We start from the raw sequence: 14704 nt of genomic DNA, 5'->3' as shown, positions 1-14704 counted from the left end.
ATCAGCAACTGCCAAGAACAAGATCCCCACCCACCCATCCACCCTAAGCTTTGAAGTGTTTTCTTTCCAGCTTTACCTTGGCACGCTGGCCAAATAAGTCACAAGTTTACGAAGGTCTTCCTGCCTTATTCTGTCATGATTGCTGCGGGCTGGGAAGGTCAAGACCGGACCACCTCGTTTATCACGGCCACCTGTGGAAAATAAAGGATTGTTAGAAAATCAGACAGGAAGCACACATGAAAAAACTACGTGCACTGAATTGATAAATATAAATTACAGCACATTTAAGAGCCTGTGCACCCGCTGTAGCTTTCAGACTTGCCTAATCGAGGAAGACATGCTTGTGTTTGCTGGAGCTCCAAATGGGGGATATAAGAAAAAAAAAAAAGCCCACACAAGGAAAATTGCTACTAGCACTTCTTCTTTCACCTAATCCCATCAAATCTAATATATCTGCAGGAGATGCTAGTGAAATCATACTGTGGAGATAGTTTTAAACTGGTCAGCATCAAGAAAGTGAAAGCATTTTTCACTGTTGCTGAGTGTGTTGCACTGTTCATTTCAAGATAGTTTACTACATCCTGCCAGTTTGAAGCAATGTATCCCAGCAACATTTATGCAGCACAATGTTCTAATCTATCAGGTACTTCATTTGAATTAAAATTTTGATTACAAGTTCATGTCTTCTCAGAATATTTGGGTGGTTTGGGTGGGGGGGAGGAGGTGGTGCATTCCTGTAGCTTTCCTGTCTTAAAAATCACTTATTTTAAATTGTCAGTGTCTGCTCCTTTGTCTTTTACAACAATTATCTAAAGGATTAGCATTAAAGGAATAACTTTACCCTGAACTGTACAACCACAAATACAGGGGCAAATATAATCTATTCCACAGCACCTTATTTTATTCTCTCCTGTAAACAAAGCTTAAGAAGAGTGAAACTGAAATCTAATACTTCATTCAATGTTTAGTTCTTTCTTTACATATTATCTCAGGATTTCTTCCAGGAATTGTGTTGTTAGATACATGTTTGCACGGTTATCTAGGGAAAAGTTACAGCTAAACTACAGCTCAAAAAGCTAGTACAGAACTGCAAGGACCTCACAAACAAGCTGCAAAAATGCACATGAGTTTGCACTTCTCAATGGAAAGTATAATCCCTTTAACCGAAATATCACTTCTGAGAAAGGAAACCCATGTGCTTTCTGAGCTAATTTACTTGGCCAACAAGAAGAAAAAGCTACACAAGGACGTGAACATCTCTGGCACTGATCCACACTTGTGCTCTCTCATTAAGAACTTGGGACCCCTGCAGTCTGTGCTACTGGCACATTCTTGTTACTATATATACTTTTACTTAAAATACAGATAATTCTTAATTGCTAAATTAAAAAGAGTTTGTCTAAAGAGTTTTCTACAGCACTGCTGCCTGTACAAGACAGAGTCTCTAACACAAACTTCATCTATACAAATAGAGATGCCACTGGCACCCATGGTTTTCAGTGGATGCAATGCACCTGAAGGATTACACAGTGCAAGTCTCCACTGGAGCCAGGTTGTGTCTGATTTGTCCAGAGATACAAATGGAGAGGCAAACAACAGATGTCATCTTTATTTTGAGCCTTCATGCAGACAGGGGTACATATGGAGTACAAAAACTGTCCTGCCTAATCTCCACCAAAATCTCTGTCCTTTCTATTTGCCTTTGGCTTTACACCATGAAGATGAGGAAGGTCCACTGGAATTCAGTGTCACCATGGCAGATCCATGCCTCTCCCACATAGCATGAAAGTGGGGACATAATGTAAAAAATGATTCAATTTACAAGGAAATAAACTCATCTAAATGTTTCGACCTTTTCACGAAAAAAAGCTTCCTCATTTTAAGTATATTTTCCCTTTGTTGAGATTATTTCACACACCATATCAATGCCAAACCATTATATCATGCATGCTACGTGTCCAACAGAAAAGCAAGCTAGCCTATAGAATGGCAAACCAATACAAGTCACTAAAGCTGGAGGGAAATACTTTTTCAACACAAGAGGCTTTTTAAGGTTTTGAAACATTTCCCATCATATCTAGATGTAACCAAGGTTTTCAAAATCTTCCAGATATTTGCTGAAGCAGAGACCTCAACTTGAACTGCATCCCAGAAGAACACGCTACCCGCTACTCATTCAGGCTCCCTCTCCTTCATTCACAATCATTTAAATATTTGTACAATGTGGAAAAGCACTAAGATTTGAGATCAGAAGACTCCAAACCTACATTTATAATCCTCTCTGAGGATATGAAACACCTGGAAAGGGCCATGAGCTTCCCACAGCCCAGCAGCACTAATCACTCCGATGCTGCTTATTCACCTAGGCTTCATAAACCAAAAATTGTGTTTCTGGTCAGGGACTCCTTTAACACCTACCATTCCACCAAAGTGAGCTCCACAAAATAAATAAATATAAACCTGTGCAAATTCTGGTAGGCTGAAAACATTAAGTCAGAAAATTCTTGATCCTTTCAGTAACAGCAACCCAAAGATTTCAGCTACAGAAAAGAAAATAGGATCCAAAATATTCCTCTCCTGTCTTTGCTTCAGGATAAAAACTATCCCTCAACAGTTCATCTAAACTGTCCCCAGGGGAGCAGGATAAATAAGGCTCAGGCACAGGGTCAGAAGTTGCCAGGACAGACCAGAGAAAATGGGTTAATTCTTGTTGGAGGAGGAAGGTTACATGCTGACCCAGTTGGACATTTCTGGATGATGGAAGGATAAATAAGCACCCAGACTGATTCCTTCTAGTCTTACAGCACACAGAAACAAGGAGACTTGGGTAAAATATCAAGACATGCTAAGTTTAGAAACAAATGTTTCTCATTTGTGATAAAAGTGCAGCTCTAGTCTTTGAGCAATAGAGTGAAGTTATTACAAATATATCATACATATTAGAATCCTTCAGTTGCTTCCTTCAAGTCCCTGCAATCCTAGTTACTGAGAAATCACTAATTTTTAGGAAGGCCTACATAATTTACAATTTTACCACAAGCCTGTATAAAGAAACATCAGATTTCTTCTAAAACAAACTATTAAACACTAATTAAACACTGTATGTTTAATTCACCATTAGACTTGCAGAGTTCTGTAACTGTGGTTTACTCTCTTAAATACTGATAATATGCAGAGTTTTTGTCACATTTTGTAACTCAAAATCTCTGCTTTTCTAGGAATACTGAAGGGGATATTGCCACCATTGAACATGCCTACATAAGGATGTTCATCTCCTCTAATGGAGCTTGCTAAGAAGTATGAACACACAATAAAAGAGAAGAAAATCTGGCATTGTCTGCGCAGGGAGTCTGTCTATACCATTCCTTTTCTTTCTTGTTAGCTTTTTACTGAAGGGAATATTAAAGTACTAAGAGGGGAAGAAGTTCAGCACAAATACCACAGTGAGTCACTTGAAGAACCAGGAGAAGAAATGAGGTTTTCTGACTTGATCCACTGTGTTGGAGCTTCACAGTGCTTGAGACTCTGCTTGTTACTAATCCACTCAGGGAGCCAAATCCTGCCCCAAGTCAGCCATGATCTCCACACCAATTGTACATGCACAGTCTTCAGAGAGCTACTCAGCACATTGTTTAAAAAGACAATAAAAACTAGAAGGAAGCCAGGAGTCTCAATTGCTCTAATCAATAAGTCCCATCTCCTGCCTCCCCCTGGACTCGAAGAACAGTGATGAAATAATCAAACATGTCATTAGGCTTGCTAATTACAGTTATTAAATGCTAAAACAAACAGCTGATAATTTCTTACTGTTTTTCAAGTTGGGCTTTCATGAGCTTTGCTCTGATTTAGAGAGGCAAACAGATGGTCTGGTTATTAGTGCTCTGGAAAAAAGAGTTAGAAAAACACATGCTCTTCAGGGCACAGAGTACACTGAGAACAAATATTTAGCCATATATGCCTTGCATCTCTCCTACAAAATCCTTTGTTGATGGCCTTTCCTGTCAGTGGCTTCTTTGCCAGTTCTTCCCATCTCCCTTCTTCTATCCAATAAGAACACACGGCTAAATTCAGGGTTTATTCCCAGAAGTAAGATCACATAATTCTTCCTCCACAAATCATCCAGGGACATTGCAGTGATGGCACAAAGCATTGTGATGCATACCACATTGAAAGAAAACCTTAAATAAATCTCAGAAACCTGCATGCAGGCAGGCAGCACAGTTAGTGCCCTTCTGATGACCACTTTGCCAGTCAAGCCTGCAACCAAGAGGAAAGAGAGTCCAGTGACAAGATCCCTGTTCTGGCAGCTGTCTGAACACCTCTTAGTGGTGGCCCCAACTGCCTACAGGTAAGCCACGAAATTGGCCATCCCAAAGTGTTTGTGATGTGAAGTCTGGGTATAGGCTTTACCAAACTCAAAATCTCTCTGTCCTGAGGCACAGCCATCCCTGTTAATACACAATAAACTGAAATTCCAGCTATGTGTAGTCCTGTTGAGGACAGGAAATTATTAGTTTCCGTTAATGCAGACTTCTTGTATACAGCAGATAATGATTTTATCAAGCTCTGTTTTCAAGCTGCATCAATTCAGTTCTATCAGCCCTTCCACCACAATCCTTACCTGCCTGCAGAGATCCACTTTTAAGGGTTTCAAACCCTCTGCTTCCTTTCACACTCTCTTCATAAGCATGAATTCACAAGGATCAGCCAGAGACACAGGCAAATGTCCACACATGTAAAGGCTCCCAAGAACCTTGTCTAACATCCTGCAGCACAGCAGCAGCGGAAACAGGAGCAGCACACGGTGTCTCTGGCCCCTGTTCAGATGTCTACTGCAGTTCAAGTGAATGCATCACTTCATCTGACCCTGCAGATCATAAGCTGATCAATCTTGGTGCTGAGACTCTGCTGAGACCATAAGTGAGTTTCCAGAGGAGCTGAAATAATCCTCATCAGGTATCTCAGTCCAAAATATGGTGAAAAAATGAATTATAATGAAGAGAGCCAGGAGACAGACGGAGCTCAGTTGATGTCAGGCGCTTCAATACAGTGATAAACAATACACTCTGGATTTCTAAATCTAACTGACAGACTTCCTAGGAAAGGAAAGTATCAAGGAATTGGTATCCAGAGTCTTAAAATAACATTCCTTTTTCTGTCATAGCTGAGCTCTGTGAGTCTGCTTGCTACTGGACTTACTGTGAGCAAACTTCTGTACTAAAACTCCTGCAACTTCAAGACAGACTAATTTGTTGCAAGGGTCATACACAGGATTAGCTGTGTGCCCACCCTCCAGTTCAGCTGGTTCCAATCAGGTGATTTTAGTGCAAGTGATGGAAATTTAAGCTCCCACAACAAGGCAATTAACACAGCAGTAGTGCAATCACCAGGGCCTGATCATCCACAGTGCTGCTCTTTGCAGCATCCATGTCTCAGAGTCAATTCCCCAAATCAAATTTTAATGGCAAATTTTCATGTCATTACATTTAGGGTTAATGACTCCAAAAACAAGGCTAATTGTTCTCACCAGATCTCCTGGTAGAGCAAGTATAACACTCTAGATGGGATGCCCAGAGTAGCCACTGAGTGATCCCTTTTCCTATCAAGTAGATTTGTCCTGCAATCACCCAAAGCCACTGCATAGATTTGAAGAGACAAGCTGTTGTGTCTTGTAATTCATTTTCACTGCTTTATGCAAGTATTTTGGGGTTCCTTCTTTAATTTTAAATATATACTGGCCAATCAGCCACAGCACATGGTGATGCCAGTCACTGCTGATAGTGGTAGAGACTCCAAACCCATGCCCCAGGGCACAGGGCTGGAAGCTGTACAGAATAAGGAGAAACAAAGAGAGGACAGATTCACCCTGATAGCACACTCTTTCTCTTCCTCATTTGAGACAAGAGTGGGGAAATAGTCAAGGAATGCCATGTTTTTCTAATAGCAGATTTCTCTTTTTTGAACTCCGTTGATTTCAAACTACACCAGGGAATGGTATGAAAAGGAAGATATTTTTCTGTAACAAAATATTGAAGAACTGTTGATGTTTCATTTGAAATTTCCATTCCAGAGGAAAAGGAGAATGGGAACTTTTCTTTTAAATCAAAACTTTTTGTGTAAATACAAAATGTTTACATCACTCAAAAATTAGATATTTTGGTTAATTTTATTCCCAACCCAATACAAATTCCAGTGTCCACAAACCAGCATTTGTGGCCTCCTGAAACCAGGATGTGAACTCTTTCAGCTCCCAGAGGCACTGGGGGTCTCATTTCAAGCCTTTTTCTGAAGGCTGAAGTGCATCTACTGAAGAAAAAGAAAAAAACATGTACCTCAACATGTGGTATCTCTGGCACTAAGTGACCTGTTGTGTCCTTGGGAAGGTCAGTGTCTTCTTCTCTGAGCTTTCCTCTTTCATTAATGCTGCTGGCCTCAATTTGGTGGAACCTAATTGTAAAGCTGTCCTTTCTTTAGATGTATTTACAGTGAAATTCCTTCTCTGAAAGACCTTTCAGGAAATCTCTGCTTTTCCTTAAGGCTCTCAGTCATGTTCAGAGGTTGCTGTGACTCAGGTAATGAGGCTCCTCCCAAGATGTCAGGCTGGGGACAGTGGGCTACCAAAGGATGGAGATGGCTGAGCTGTTAGTGCATCCATTCTCCCTGCTCTGTGCCCTTTGGTGCCCAAAGCACGCAGGAAACCCTCCTGCTCTGCAGACACGAGCTGGGAGCTCTGCTTGTCACAGCTGCAGCAGCTCACCAGCTTATTACACCCTGCTGCTGCTGATTCCTCTGCGCTCAACCACGCTCTCAGAAACCTGGCCAGCCTCCTCCTTTGTACTCCTGCCTCGGCAGATGAGCAGACAGTACCTGGGTGACAGCGGGAGCCCACGCTCTGCCGAGCCCTCCAGGGAGCGGAAACACCGGGAAGGATCCTGAGAAACTCTTCTGGGAGGGATGTGGGGAAATGCTTTCAGCAAGACCCATGACATCAGTCAACTACAAAGCTTTTTATAGCCTAAGTGCATGAAAATTTCCATGCATGGAAAGGCAACATGGTAACAAATTCCCTTCTCTTTCCCGAAAGTTCATACACTTCATTCCATACTGCCTTGATCAATAGAAAATCTACCATAAATATAATCAAGCAGCTGAACAACGCCCCAATTTACACCACTCTTCTAAAACAGTCTGTTTCCCAAGAAAGACTATAAGCCCAGTTTCCAAAATATTTCACCACCTCTCACTGAAAAAAAAAACACCTAAAATAATCTACAACCTGTTTTATGTCTTCTCCTCAGCATTCATCTCCCTCTTAGAATACAAAAATCAGTCTCTGGCTTGTAACTCATTCCCTAATGGCTCCCAAAACCATTCCATTGCTGCAAGCAACACACTGAACCAGCCAGGCAAAGCCAAGATTTTATTAGAGTTTAGACAACAAGCAGGTGGCCAAAGCCTCCCCCTGCCAGCCCCCTGCTTAATCTGCTTCCAGGAGCTCAGCAATGGAAGCAATCAGCCATGGCTGGGATGTGCCTCACCCACCACTGTCAGTCCATGGCTCTGCATAGGAGCTGTGGAATGGGATTTTCAGGTATTCTTTAGACACACATGTGAACTTTGTTCAGGTTCAGTCTAGCTCATAGATGAGATCACTGGAAGAAACCAAGAAGCAGTTCCAGGAAAAAGTCTTGATATTATCCACCACCCCTCAACTTTCCTGCAGTGCACAGATGCAGAGCCCTGTGCCTGCTGCTGGCTCAGCTGAGGGGAAGTGCCAGGCACAGAGCCGCAGACAGCACTCAGGCTGGATGAACCCATGCCCAGACAGATCTGTATGTCAACTCTGAAATTAAGTGCACTTGTGAGAGCCTGAGTGCTCCTGTGAGATGACACGGCTGTGCAGGCAGGTCCTGTTGTGCCTGCTGTGGAGCAGGCAGCAGCTGCTCTGCCTTGCCTGCCTGTTCTGCCCTTTTGCAGGGTCCAGGTGTGGAGCATCCACCACACTGGAACACAAAGCAAAGCATAGCCCTTGCCTGAAGGGTCTTGTGTGTTCTCTGCAAGTTTCCTGTTGAACCACAGACAAACAAGCTGGTGAGCTACAGCTGATGAGAAAAGCAATAAACTCTGTAACTGACATGTTCAGCTGAGAGTTTTTGCGTGTGCTGATAAATTCTGCTGGTGTAAGGAGAATGCCCTTGACAACTTTACTGTACTGTTATCGTTAAAATTAACTGTAGTATTAAACTATGAAGAAGATTCAATAAAACTCTCCTGTTCCTCAAGGAAGCATGATTAAAACCCAGTGTGCTCCCAGACTCTGTGCTAACTACAGAACTTTTGTTGTTGTTGTTGATCTGTGAAAATTCCAGGTATTTGATTTTTCTTTTTTTTTGTCAAAAATTTTCTTCTGTGCTCCAAGAATACTCTAGGAAATTATTCCATTTTGATTAAAAAGAACCTGAAATGTTAAAATCATTTCCTTAATCTGCTTTATTACAACAGTCATGGGGAACACTGGGCAGTACTTACACTGTGGGCTGGAAGGGGATGCTGGGGCTATTGCATTGAACACCAGCAACTTAAATAGTTCTGCAATAAAGGGAATTGCTGCCCATAGTCATTGCATTTGGAGCCCATGAAGAGGAGGTGTAAATCCTAGGACCTCTAGCTGTGTCAGGAACAGCACATTTTGAGCAGATCTAAGTCTGGAGGCTGGTGAGTCTATATGGAGCAAGCTGTACCCTGCCTGCAGCGGATCATGGTGTGAAAGCCTGGGGGATTGTGCTGGCACTGCTTATTTAACACCCCCCTCTGCAAGGCAGCCTTGGCACAGGACAGTGTCTAACGAGCTGATGATTTGATGTGAGACCCTCTGGCTCAGAGCTGAGCACAGGCACCATCAGTGCAAGGGGCTACATAAACAATCCAGACAGGTTGTCATTAATAAATATTCCATGAATTACCAAATGATCCTGCAAGCATTTCCATGCAAAGCAACAGCAGGAGCCAAGAACTAAATTGCAGTACAGTCCCTGCATAAATTCCTCCCCTCCACTTCCCCAGAGCACCCAGTTCAGCTTTTGTGTCTCAAACAAACTGCAGGTACTGTGCTGTGTTTTTATGACCATGCTCCCTTCTTTGGGGCAGTGAAAGCCAACCATGTCAAACATTTCAGGACATTCAGAATGAGACTGCAGTGCAAGATAAAGCACTCCTGCATGTGAGTACCGTTGGGATATTCTTGGGTTTTCACGAAAAAATTTTGGTGTTTTAGACGCTTCCCTCAAACTCATGGATTTTGATGTAACTGATGAAAGTTTAGTCAGCATTTATAGATCCTCAAATTGTTTCCCCAAGTCACAGCTGGACTTGTCATCTGCAGGCTATTTATTAACTGCTAAAATATGGGAAGACATCTCACAGCAGCTATCAGTGGAGGGGAAAGCTTTTCTTGCCTGGATGACACATCCATGGCACAGCACAATGATGAACCCCATCCTTATGGGACTGGGGGCTCAACTCCTGCGGAGAGAGCCAGGGAGGAAGAGTCCAGGCACCAAAAAGCCCTGCTGCAACCTCCTCCCTTCTGCAGTCAGCATTACTGTGGACACAAAGGAAACAAAAAAGCAAAGACTGCAAACAAGAGGAGCTGGCTATTTGTGATGGAGGTTTTCTCATTGCAAGCAGCCTGGATGGTTTGTAATCATCAGAAACGCTGCCACTGGAAATACCCTGGCTTTATGCTGCCAATTTGAGTGACTTCATGCAAGATTCTGATTGCTTCAGACTTTCTCTTCCCCCTCTCACTGACAAGTTGTAATTCACACCAGAAGCAATATCATCTAAGCTATTCTCAAAGCCTCTTCCATATTGTCTAGTCCTCATCCACCCCCAGATCCTTGAGATTTGTCTTCTGAATGAAGGCTGTAAATCTTTGTACAGAATGGTAGGAGAAGTTTGAGCATCTGAGTTATTATGTAAATGCAGCATCAATGGTACTTTTAACTGCAAGCTGATTGGGACTGTAAGTGGAACACCAGTGATTTATAGGCCCGAGTGCTTCCTACATACAGAAATTGAATGCTATTCACTGACCTTGAACCAAAGGCAGGATCCCTGAATTGTCCTTCATGCTGAGAAAACCCATATCTGGGCTGGAGCTAAGCAGCTGCCTTGCATCCTACCTGTGCTGCTCATTTACCCTTGCCTCAGAATATGAAGAAAATGAACGTGGACCAGTTTCCAATGCTCTGAGTATTACTGGACAGTCCTGGTCCACATACAGCCCTTTTATTACCAGAAGAGCTAATTTAGGTACTGCCAAGTTCAAACATGAAACCAGTCCCTTGAGATTCTGCAGCATCATAAGGACCAGGATGTGGCAGACAGTGGTGACAATGGGCTGGAGGGATCAAGGAAAGGTGTGCTCACCTGACACAAAGGCCACTTTCTCCTTCAGTATAGGAAGGACATCAGCAGCTTTTAAACCATCATTTCGAAAAGAACCTGCAAAACAGAAAAACAGGAAAGTCACATTAAAAGAGAGCTCCCAGCTTCAGGGACACACACACCATGTTTCTCAAAATCAGACTGTAGGAAGGCTATAAATTACATAAAAGCACAAAGAGACCCAAACGACTGCTAAACAAACAACGTTAACATCAGTAGAGATATGTTTGCTTAAAAAATTAAATACAGAGAATCAGCTCATTGCTCTATCCCTCAGAAGTTCTGAAAGGTTAACAAATTTTCTGTCACAGCATACATTGCAGTTAAGACAGCCACAATACACAGAGTATCATCACAACTTCAGAAGGCTTCAACCGGTACAGAGTAATACCAAACAACTTAAAGCACAGGCCCTTCTTTTTCTTTAGCCCAGCCTTTTATATCCCCATGTTCATGCACTGCACCTGTGTGCCCTCTGTTCCCTTTGGTGGTTGGTCAGTGTCCCTGGGCACTCCATGGCTCATTGCTGTCAGTGCTGCTCACCTGCTGCTCACAGCTGTACCCACTGGGGATGAGGCTTGGCCACAGTCCCGCTCCCAATGACCACAAACTGTGCACCTACAATTTCCCACCCAGTAACCAAATTAATCCCTGCTGCCTTTTTCACAATACTATCACTTGGGAGATCCCCATCTTACAGAGCAAGCCAGGAGCCTTCTTCCTTCACTGTTCTGAACATAGCTAGGCCAAATTGCAGGGAACATTATAGCATATACACATCCATTTAGCATCAACCTTTGAGACAGATTTGCACAGGGGCTGGCCTAAAGAGAGCTTTTCCCCTTTGCCCCTTTCTGCTGTGCACAGCACAGCTGGGATGCAGCGGCTCGAGGTGAGACCATACTCAGAGGGAGGACATGCTCCTTATGAGTGGTTTGAAGCCCCAGCACATTCTCAGGGAATTCATGCTGTTTGATTACACATGAAGCATATCTGCACAGGTCATTTGCTTTCCCTGAAGTGCCAAACTACTTCATGTATCCTAAATATTCACCCAAGAAATCACAGTCTTTTACTCTCTTGGGAACAGAACTGCCCAATTTCAGGTTCCAGCCGCATCTCTCTGCTCTGCAAAAGACCGGCAATAAGGGATCATCCCAGAGCAAGCCAGACACTGCCATTCCCAGAAAAGGTGGGTTTGAAGGACACCTCTGCAGTTCCCCTGAAAAATAACTCATCCATCACTGGGTAGTGAATAATAGCCATCATGACAAGTGATCTTCCATATGGCCTTAGATTTGTTCCAGCTCACCAAAGAATATAACACATTTGAAATCCTGTATTTTCACTTTCTGCCTTTCACAGGCAGGCAGTAATCACCATTCTTCTGAGATGGTGCCAGGGTAAGAAGTCTTCTCACTAAGCAGTTTTCTAGAATCAGGGTAACATTGCTGCAGCCATCACACCCTCCTTGCTGAACACAGCAGATGGTACCTGACCAGTTGGGTGTGAAAGTGGGACTGGGGATAAAAGCTCCCCCTTTACATTGTCATCTTTTGCTGCCAACATGCAGCCTGCAAAGGCAAAGTGGTTCAATCCATGGAGACATTTGGAACAGACAGGAAGAAGACCAAAGCATCCATTTTTAGCTGATCTACAAGTGTTAAGTATTATTATTATTATGGTTGAGTTACTGGTTTTTGCCAGTCACAGTCAGATTGTGCAACAAGGCTGTCTTGTACATGCAAATATGTCCTTCCCCAGTGACCAAAGGCTACAGCTACCTCTCTGTGTCCCCACTTGCTCTCAGGTGTCACCTCTGTGACACTCAGCCCCAGGAGATATGTAAGCTCACCAGCTAAGCCTTAAGCTAGTGAAAACTAGCACTCAAAGGAGTGAGGTAATTCAATGCAAGGCCAAGACCAACGTAACTGAAATTTGAACAGGCACTGCAGCAGAGTCCCAGAGGATGCCTAAAGTGTGCATTGTGCCAATAAAGTGTTTTGGGACCAGGGAAATGAGTCCTGATTACTGAATTCTTTCTGTGTTCAAGTAAACAGGACTTTGTGCACTCTGGGTTAAATACATGAGACTTGGCTATTAACTTATCCTCTTAACAAGAATAACCCCTCAGATCCCAGGCTATGGCTAGTTCTCACATCAAAGGTAGGAAGTTCTCAGCCACAGGCATCATTTGGAATTTAATAAGCTTTGTGTATAAGCATCTCATCCAACCATGAAGCCAATGTGTGAGACACATCACAAGGGTTTGAAGACACTCAAATGGAGTACAGGGCCAAATTTATCCAGCTGCAAGATCTGCAGTGTCAGTGCCAGTTGAGTTTTTCCCAGTATTCGTTAAATTTGTCAGGAAAATGGCAAAGTCCATTCTTAGGCACCCAACTGTGCAGCAGGCAGCGTACAACTGAAATCTTTGTGAACATTGCTAAAAAAAGCCAGTGGGCGTATGTAAAGCACGCCATAAGGACTTCTTAGCCAGAACCCTCTATAATGAGGGCTGAAGGCCAGTTTCAGACACTCTCCTGCAAGGAAGCACTGCATTTCATAGAGGAAATACACAGACACCAGGAGAAAAAGGTATGACTTTAAAAGATGGTCATCTCCTGAGTTGTAGCAGGGCAGGCTGCAGGCAAGGAGCTCTCTGGTAACAGCCCCGATGTCCTGACTGGGCACAGGAGAGGCAAGGAAAGATTAGAGTGGGGACAGTGCTGCAGCAGGTACCTTCCCCTTTCTCAGTATCACCCAGGACAGGTCAGACACACTCCAAAGTAAATGATGAATGAACTGAAAAACTGTGAGCCTGTACTACAACCAGGGAATAAACGATCAGTCCCAAGAGCTGCAAAACTTCCCTTGGGATGAAGAAGGAAGCTCTGAAAGGCAGACCAGTGCCTAAAGCAATGCATCGTACTTAAACAATTGCACCTCATGACCCACAGATGCAGCCATGGCCAGTGTTTCCAGAGGTTGCTTCAGGTCCTGACAAAATCACTGCATTGGAGGCTACATCTCAGGGCATGCTGTCAGGTTTCCAGCAAGAGCTGGGGCAAGGTATGCATAAATGGGAAAACCAATGGCTCTAATAAAGACTCCAAAAGCAACAGCCAATCTGTCTCCAGGAGGGGCCAGCATAGCAAAGATGCATTCCCCAGTTCGTAAGTTATTATAAGCATATCCCTAATGATGCTCATTTTCATCCTCTTCCCCAGCTGTTTCTAATACATTTGTTTTGTTTGTTTGCGTGCTGGATCCAAGACCATGTCTGCAGAGCACCATCTCATTTTGCTGCAGAGCCCCATGCACACAGAGGTTTTGCAGCCTGCCCTACACCTCTCTGCGGCTCCTCTCAGACAGCCCTTCTGCAGCAGATGGACACAGACTGGCAGAGGGATGAAGGAAGGACAAGCTGAGCCATCCTGCTATTGTCCATGCATTTGTTTGCTGGTTCACCATCCTCATAAACATGGCACTACACAACAGAGCCCCTCTTGCTTTCTACCTGCACGGTCTGCCAAGACACTCAAGCACTGCAATCATCCCTTTACCAAAAGAGAGGCACAGAGAGGATGGTGCTGTGACCCAGTCACCCTGCAGCCCCTCACACCTTCATCACATCCTGGCTTAGTGTGCTATCCATGGAGCAGGGACACCATGACTGGCCACAAACTTTTATTACTCCAGTGACCCAAGAAGAAAGCACACCATGCCAGCCTGAGCAGCTGACAGCATTACATATTCCTGGAAGCACTGAAGAATTCAAAGTGGATCCTCAGTATGGCTGATTCACATTTCAGGGCAGAGCAGCATCGCACGTGCACAGAACATCTCCTAGCAGGGATTCCCTGGGTGGCAGAAGCAGCTCACAGTTTTAGACAAGATGCTGTAATGAGAAGCCAGATGGGTGAGCTGAGAAGCTTAAAGCATGCTTCCACAGTAAATGCAGCAATCTTGAAATTGAAAAAAATTGTTTTTCTCTTGCACAAATGCCCCAATTGGCCTGGAGAGCTCGCTGCTGAAGGACAGGGAGGTCAGCAGCTCAAGGGGCTTCCTGAACAGGTTGGAGATCAGCAAACAACAAACATCTCCAGAGAACTGTAAAGATTAATAAAATAAGCAAGAGTTTTGGAAAGAATGTAAGCCTACAGACTTTGAAGTGAAAGCCAAGCTCTAACTCTCGGAGTGAAAAATAAATTATCCCCAGAGAGAGCCCTGTGAGCTTTAGCATTTCTTTCTC

At 43.6% G+C, this 14704-nt stretch overlaps 1 protein-coding gene across 11 annotated transcripts in view; it reads right to left on the bottom strand.

The window, feature by feature from the left end:
* KALRN (kalirin RhoGEF kinase) overlaps positions 1–14704 on the bottom strand; it is a 464736-nt gene that overhangs the window by 300492 nt on the left and 149540 nt on the right. For all 11 annotated transcript variants that reach the window (XR_010440959.1, XR_010440958.1, XM_064717937.1 and 8 more), the window contains exons 3-4: positions 10432–10506; positions 77–191 (exon numbers count right to left, since the gene is read on the bottom strand). Coding sequence is in view for 9 of the 11 variants with exons in the window: in XM_064717937.1 (XP_064574007.1) it covers positions 77–191; positions 10432–10506 (190 nt within the window). In the remaining 2 variants the exon portion in view is untranslated. The remainder of the gene's footprint in view (positions 1–76; positions 192–10431; positions 10507–14704) is intronic.

The sequence above is a fragment of the Zonotrichia leucophrys genome, chromosome 7 (genome assembly GCF_028769735.1).
Source record: "Zonotrichia leucophrys gambelii isolate GWCS_2022_RI chromosome 7, RI_Zleu_2.0, whole genome shotgun sequence".
NCBI lineage: Eukaryota > Metazoa > Chordata > Aves > Passeriformes > Passerellidae > Zonotrichia > Zonotrichia leucophrys.
This window is presented reverse-complemented; position numbering and strand designations above follow the sequence as displayed.